The 8,026-nt window shown below is 28.9% G+C and overlaps 1 protein-coding gene across 1 annotated transcript; it reads right to left on the bottom strand.

Annotated features, from left to right (window-relative positions):
- Positions 1 to 5,292: 5,292 nt before the first annotated feature.
- On the bottom strand, positions 5,293 to 7,250 carry LOC133672712 (anthocyanidin 3-O-glucosyltransferase 5-like). The gene has a single exon (XM_062093212.1). The coding sequence runs from the start codon at positions 7,040 to 7,042 to the stop codon at positions 5,582 to 5,584; it is 1,461 nt and encodes a 486-aa protein (XP_061949196.1). The 5' UTR covers positions 7,043 to 7,250; the 3' UTR covers positions 5,293 to 5,581.
- Between the last annotated feature and the right edge of the window lie 776 nt (positions 7,251 to 8,026).

Below are 8,026 nucleotides of genomic sequence, written 5' to 3'. Positions count from 1 at the left end.
TTAGCAATCCAGACCAAGAGTTGTTCATCTCTCAAAGCCTCTAGTGCTGTGGGTTGCAAATCTTCCCATATGGTCATGGCTGATTGAATTGAACTTGAGATTCTGCTGCCAAATGATCGGATTCAACAACAAAAATGGTTATTTCAAAGTTGTGGTGTGCATTTCATCCTCCAATTGTTTTTTTTTTTTTTTTTGAAAATGGGGATCGAAGCCCAAAGTCTCACCAATTGTTTGATTTTCTCATTATTTTTCAAACTTTGTCCAAGCAATTTTTTAACATCTTAATTATTAATATATATTTCTTGTATCATTGTCACTTTATTTTTAAATCTTGCCGTTTAACATTTTTTCTCTAAAAACTCCATATCATACACATCAAATGCAACTAATTAAATTTTTTTATTATTATTTCGATACCGTGTACAATTAATTTTCTAGCACAATTCTTTTTCTTTACCTCATGGTTAAAGAGATATACTCAATTTTTTTTTTTTTTAATTTCATCTTTCAAACAAACACTAGCATAAATTCATTTTATCTAAATATACCAAATCGATCCATGTGAGTGCATAGTTCCCATTTTTTAAATTGTTCAAAACAATTAGTTTATATATATAAGCTGATAAGAAAATGTCTTCCATAAAAATAAAACTGTAACTTTATAATCAAGAAATTATTTTAATCACGAATATTAAATTATTTGATGAGATCTCATTAATAAATTTTTTATTTTTATAATATGCTTCTCAAGTAAAATCTTTTGATATTAATTAAAACATGTACAAACTTATATTATTTTATATAAAAATTATAATTTTAATTAGAAAAAATAAAAATATATGAGTAATATCTCATTAATAATTTTATATTATATCTCTATTCAATATTGACCGTTTTTATCATAAAAGCCACAAGCTAGCCCCAACATTATGCATGCCACCGCAAAATATTAGATGAGATGCCCTGTACTGTTTTGTGAGCCAGATTAAAAAATATTATCATAAACAAATCAATTTTATTTGTTTATCAAAAAAATATGCCACGTTTGTCCATGCGTGCTTGAGAGAAACAAAACAGGAGACTTGGACTGCATCATGTCCCACGATCTGCAATTACAGATTTCCTGTTGAAAAGGTCTCCCTTGAGCGACGAAGAAGGCGGAGAATAGTGGATTCAGAAACGGCGCCGTTTTCTTGAAATGGCCATTTTCAACTTGGCCCCTGAACTTCTGATATTTAACAATTAGGTCCCTGATTCCATTAATTAAACAATTCCGAGTTCAGTTAAGTCCCCAAACTTCCAATTTATGCTGTCTTGGCCCAAATTTCAATTTATTCCTCATTTTTCATTTTTTTTCATTTTTTCATTTCATACTTTTTGATATATATATATATATATAAAAAGAAGAGTACAAAATTTGGGTAATGACAAAAATAAATAACATTTTAATAATTTTGATGTGAATGTATTAAAAATATAAGAATAACATAACACTTATGCATTGTCATAGGAGAGCCCAAGTTCTAAATTAAATTTATAACCTGATTAACTTGAAGAGTTCAAAGAAAACTTACTTAATCCAATAAAAATTTAAATTGACTTTATAAAGATTAAAAAACACAATAGTTTTTGTTTTTTAAATATTAAAACAGTAAAATATTAGATCAACTTAAGTTAACCTAATTTAAAATGTCAAATACATGTCCCGGATCACAAACTCCACTTGATTTAATAACTTAATTTTTTTATTTAACTATAAAATAATAAAAATATATACTCGCAAAAAAATCATTGAATAATTTTAAATAAAATCATGACAGGCTATAAGAAAAACACTTGTTAATATTATTAAAAAAATAAATATAATCTTATCCGAAAAGAAGTGGTATATAATAAAATAATACCTCAAATTGATTTAAAAATTAAATGAAACAATATATATAATATATTTTTACTTAATTAATTTTTTTAATAAATTGAAATTAAAAAACAAAAAAAAACATATCAGTCAAGCGGTCCTGGATAGCCTAGCACACCTAGTCATTACAAATTAAGCAAAGAGTTATGAACGCTAACTAAATATTAAAGCGGTCCTGGATAGCCTAGCGGTCCTGGAATGAAAAGATTATGAAGGACCTTAGTATAATAAATTAAAAAATATATAAATTGATAAATTGTAAAAGAGTTATGAATGCTAATTAAATATTAAAGCTAAAAATTGATCTCCTTAATAATAATAATAATAAAAAGAAGCTAAAATAGATGCACGTGCAGATATTGTATAGGTATAGGCTAGAAAGAATCATGCTAATTAACAATAATATATATACGCAACAAAATATAGAATATAAGTAAAGAGTGTAGGTAACGGACCAATTGACACAAAAATTGATTTTTTTCACTGTTGGAATGTAGCACGTCAAAACCCTTCACTCTCATCTTCTTCTCCAGTGACTTATTCTTTTCTCTCTCAACATTCAAGGTCTTAAATGCAAGGGAAATAAAGTATTAGGATCAAAATGTAAAAACCTAAACTATAGGGATTAAAATAACAAAATAGAAAACTTTAGGAATGAAATTCAACCTTTATAAAAATAAAACTATATGGACCAAAAATAAAAATAATAAAACAAGGGACCAAATTATTTTTTTAATTAATGGATTAAATTGAAAACAAAAATCAGGATCAAGTCACAAACGCCTAGCTTACAAGGATAAAAATATTAAAATAAAAAATTAGGGTATGAAATTAAATTTATTGTTAATAAAAGAAGTAATTATGTTCTTACATGATGTTGTGGTCCGATTATGAAAATCTATTTTTAATTAGTTCTTTTATAATTAAAATGGATATGTTAAAATAAATATTCTTTTCTTATTCATATTTTTTTGTTTGAATAAAACTCTTTTTTATTAGGAGCACATTCTTTGAATAAAAAATAGAGAAGATTAAAATAAAAGTTTGTTAAAAATTTCAATCATTTTAAATAATTAGGAAAAATATCTCTCTTCAACCTAAACTTAATTTTTCTTATTAGTCCATTTCTTTATTGTTTTAACATGTTTTTTTAGATCAAATTAGTGCTTTTTAAATAAAACATTATCATATCACAAAAACAAGTTTTAATAAAAAAAATATTAAAATAATGACTTGATATTTTGTATGTGATTGAAGGATAAAAAATAATATGATAAAATAATGTCAATATATATATATATATATATATATATATATAAAGATTATTTTCATTGAATTTTCATGAGCACATTTGAACTTTTTTTCATATTAGGTATATAACAATTAAAAAAATAACATTTCCACAAAAACTTATAATATTATTTAGAAACTAGGAAAAAATTAAATAATAATTTAAATATCACATTAAGTATTTTATTTATATTGTATTTTCAATCAAAGTCTAAAAGAAATTAGACAAACAAAGATTATAGAGAGAGGCTAGACACATGGGCATAAAAGATTGGTCCTGGGTGTCTAGCCCAATAGAAAATAGACATGGCAGGCACCTGCCCTTTTTTATTATTATGTTTTATGTTTAAGGGTGAATAACATGTTGTTTATCTTTTTATTTTTTTAGAAAATCAAATCAAACAATCAACGTATCGTATGAAGTGGAAAAAAAACATCTTGTTTATAGTGGCAAAAGACGCATTCTCTATTGGTTTCGATTCCAACTATCAAAAGGTGGTTGGAAAGTTAGATTTTAGGTTTGTTTGGTTCCAAAAACTTTTTTCAAACTATTTTTACCAGAAAATAACTAATAAACAACATAAGAATCTTAATTAATCCATTTCCGATCCCATAACACCTCTGCACCAATTAAAAATTGCAAAATTAAATTAAATAAAAAACAATTCTTCATTAATTTCGATTTGCTTTTTCTAGTAAAATTAAAGTTCAAAAACATCTCAATAACACCTTAATAACACTTTTCTTATCAAGAGAAATCTATTAACACCAAAATTAACTTTTGTGTTATTAGAATATGGTTAACTGACCACTTTCTCTTTCCTTTTTTATTTTTCAATAATTTTATTTTTCCTCTCTTAAAAGTTAAGGACTGAAACATGAAAAAAATATAGAATTTAAATGTAAAAGTATAAAACTAAAGGGATCAAAGATGTCTAAATAAAGACTAACTAATTATGAGTTTATTCAAGTAATTGCCTCAAAATTAAATTTCTTAATTAGCTTAAACATGAAATTTAGATAAAGGGTGGTATCTAATTACTGACATATGAAGTAATTACTGACATATGAAGATATTATACCAACTAAACTTAAAAGTAAACAAATTAATCTAAAATGTCAAGGACATAAACCAAAAAATATTATATAATTAAGCTATTTAGGAGGCTATTTACTTGTTATTTAGACTTTTAGAATGATTTAATTATAAGAAATTGAAGTCATTGTTGATTATAAAGTGCGTACAATTTGGCTATTTTTTTTTAATTTAGACAGAATATTGTGGACTTAAATGAGTGTCTTATACACTTTCTTCTTGTTATAACCATCTTTGATAAATTATTGAGTACTTCTAGATTATCTCTCCCTTTTTTCTCATGAAAAGCAGTCAGGTTAGTGGGAATTAAAAGAGATATGCAATGCCTATTTTGACGAAAATAAAATAAAATAAAATAATCACACACGCATATATTTTTTTTACTGGCTAGCTACATGAATGACGCCCAGAAGGAAGAAATTCGAAGGCTTGAACCAGTAGTTGACAATGAAGTCAAGTCAATAAGTCTTTTTCACCACAATTTCTACCACACGTGACATCCCCCAAGGACATATATATAAAAAATAACCCTAATTTTCGAGCCTAATACCTCATACCATTGAAGGAGGACCCTTGTGCATTTAAATTAATGCCGCAGTGTTATTTTCAAGAATAATATATAGTTTTAAACAACGTAGTTAAAATTCGAATGAATTTCACATAATTTACTTTATAACCTAACTTATTTCTTTTAAAGAATAACACTTTGAAAATAAATTAAATATACTCGTTAAAGTGTTAAATAACAAAATATCATTTTGCAATATGCATTCAAATTCTTGTTTTTGAAAAGTATAAATCTTAGCTTAATTTTATAAATAAAGCAAGTCATTATATATTAAATTTCAGGAAAGAATCATAAAATTATTTATTTTGTTATAAATATAATTTTAATAAAGATTATACTTGATTATATATTTAATAAAATCAAATATTTACAGTGATTGTTTAATTTTAGATACTCAAACATTATATCTATAGACATATCTCATAACAATAGCTAAATCTTATTCAACCACACACCATTCGGAGAGAAGTAAGTCTTATCAAACCATACACACTATGGAAAGAGCTAAATCTACTAGAGAGAGCTAAATAGCTAAATCTTATACAACCTCACACCATGCGGAGAGAGCTAAATCATATCCAACCATTCTCTGTGGAGAGAGCGTCACTACTTCCCGTCTTTCTCCAGGTCATTTTCCTCTGTCTAGAAAAATCTAAAGAGAATATGTGCAAGCACACATGGAAATAAATACAACAAAATATCAAGCATTTCATGATGCTTTCACCTCCATGCTTTTCCAGCTTAGCTCACACTCTTTGGCCACAAGAGACAACGCATTATAAGAGGAACCACCCTTACGTAAAGTCTCTGCTGCTCTGTATTTGAGTTTTTTTACCCTGTTTCTTATGTTTGTCGCTTCTTTATCTACCGTGATTTTTCTAATCATCATCTCTATCTCTTCCCTTGCTACCATTGCGTCTGATGCCAAAATGTTTGGTCGCACAGCTACACCAAGCTCTTCGGTTAGCAAAGCAGCATTCATCCGTTGCTCGGAGTATAGTGGCCATGCAATCATAGGCACTCCATTGGTGATGCTCTCCAGAGTCGAATTCCATCCACAATGAGATATAAACCCTCCCACTGATGGGTGGTTCAAGATGTCCACTTGAGGAGCCCAATCTTGAATCACCAAACCCACTTCTTGAATTCGATCTAAGAAACCTTCAGGAAAGCAGCTTGCCATGCTGTTAGCCTCACAGCTCCCTGCAGTGAAAAAAGACCCATCTCCTGTTTTTCTTGAAGGTGAGCGTACCACCCAAATAAATCTTTGTTGACTTAGCTCAAGACCCCAAGCTAGCTCGACCATTTGCTCCAAGGACAGAGTTCCACCACTTCCAAATGATACATAGATGACAGATTCACTGGGTTGCTTATCTAACCAAAGAAATAACTCACCACTCCTAGAATCAAGTGGTTTGAGTGGCCTCGTTAATGGTCCAACCGGGTAAACCGGAACCTTACAAAGCTGACCCAAGAGCTCCTCATCTCTCAATGCTTCCAATGTTTTGGGTTCCAGGTCCTCCCATATGTTCAGCAAAATCCCATCACATTTTGGGATCTCCATCCCCATGCGAACGTACTCCAAATACTGTTGGTCGGTGCGGTCTAACATGGGGTCAACCACATCTTCCGGTTGGACCGCTTTGCATCCAGGAATTTTCAATGGCTCCTTTTGATCAAGATATTCTCCTTGCACAACCTCATCAAGTATTGGCATATATATGGTTAGTGCTAGAAACCATGCATTCGAAGGAATATATACATACTTGGGCATTTCAAACTCATCAGCCACCATCATAGCTTGACTTCCAAATAAGTCAACAATCAAGGCCGCAGGACGAAATGATAAAGCAGATATAGCAGACCGAAGAGCTGGCTTGATCTCCCGCATGGTAACGCAAATCTGAGTAGCAACAGCAGCATCAGGACTGACAAGTCTAGAGATATTAACCGGTGGAAGTTCAACGATTTCACAGAGTTTTGGAGTCATAGCTGATTGGAGAACTTGGGATTCTGCTGCTGAAGAATGAGTAACAACAACAAATATGGTGATGTCAAAGTTGTGGTGTGTGAATAGTCGTTTGCCGAGTTCGAGAATGGGGATTAGGTGGCCTATTCCAAGGCTGGCTAACAATACTAGATGGGGTTTCGAGTCGGTTGTGTTCTCCATGAGTAAAAGTAAATATCCAGGTAGCTAGAAAAGAGTGGAGAACAGAAGAAAGAGAAATTGTTGGGATAGTGATGGCGACAATATCTGTGGTGATGCCGTTTATACAGGGAGTGGAGAGCAGGTCGACCCCCTTTGTCAGAAGAAAGGTGACGAAGAAAACTGTGGTAGCTCAACTCTTGAGATTTTAAGGTTGTTTTTTTTAATGGTTATGAATTTAAAAGTTTTTGGTGCTACCAGATATTTATATTAATTTTATGAGATTAGTTGAGATATTTATATTAACTTTAGAGCTACCAGATATTTATATCATTTAAATATTTATATCAATAAATAAAATAAAATAAAAGGCATGAACAGACTAGGGGTTATGCCGTTTGTTTTGAATGTCGTCTTAAATAAAATAGTCAAATTATATTATTTTTTTAATTGAACTATCAAGTCAAGTCAATTATATAATAAATTAACATCTACATATTTTAAATTTTTTCTATTATAAAACACTTTAATAATACATAAATATTTTTTTATATTCAAATTTTTTTTACTCGATCCATAGTATAAAACAAGTCAATGATCTAGTATAATATTAATTGTTATTGAGGATTAGGATGATTAATTCTTAACTTAAAACTTACAGCTAACTCAAATTTATTTATTTATTTATTTATTTTATGTTATTGGCTTGAAATAACTTGAAAGATAGCATTTCTGTAATGAGTTGTTTGGAATCAATATGTTTAATTATAGTGTTTATTTTGAATTCAAATGTAAATAAGTTGAATTTACATATATTTGAAAAGGATATAATTCAAATTATTTTATTTTTTATATTATCCTCATTACTTTTATTTTATTTCTTCAAATATTTTTTTTAAAGAAAAGATAAATAGATGAGTATTTTGGTAAATTTAGTTTGAGTATTAAATTTATCTTTTTTTGGAATTACAAGAGTTACCTTCTGATTTTTTTTGTATTACTTTTAGA

Source organism: Populus nigra, chromosome 14 (assembly GCF_951802175.1).
Source record: "Populus nigra chromosome 14, ddPopNigr1.1, whole genome shotgun sequence".
Classification (NCBI taxonomy): domain Eukaryota; kingdom Viridiplantae; phylum Streptophyta; class Magnoliopsida; order Malpighiales; family Salicaceae; genus Populus; species Populus nigra.
The sequence above is the reverse complement of the archived record's forward strand: the minus strand, read 5'-3'. Positions and strand labels throughout refer to the sequence as shown.

What these genes read in the sequence shown, in the direction of transcription:
- LOC133672712 (XM_062093212.1), bottom strand. Translation starts at nt 7,042, where the DNA reads ATGGAGAACACAACCGACTCGAAACCCCATCTAGTATTGTTAGCCAGC.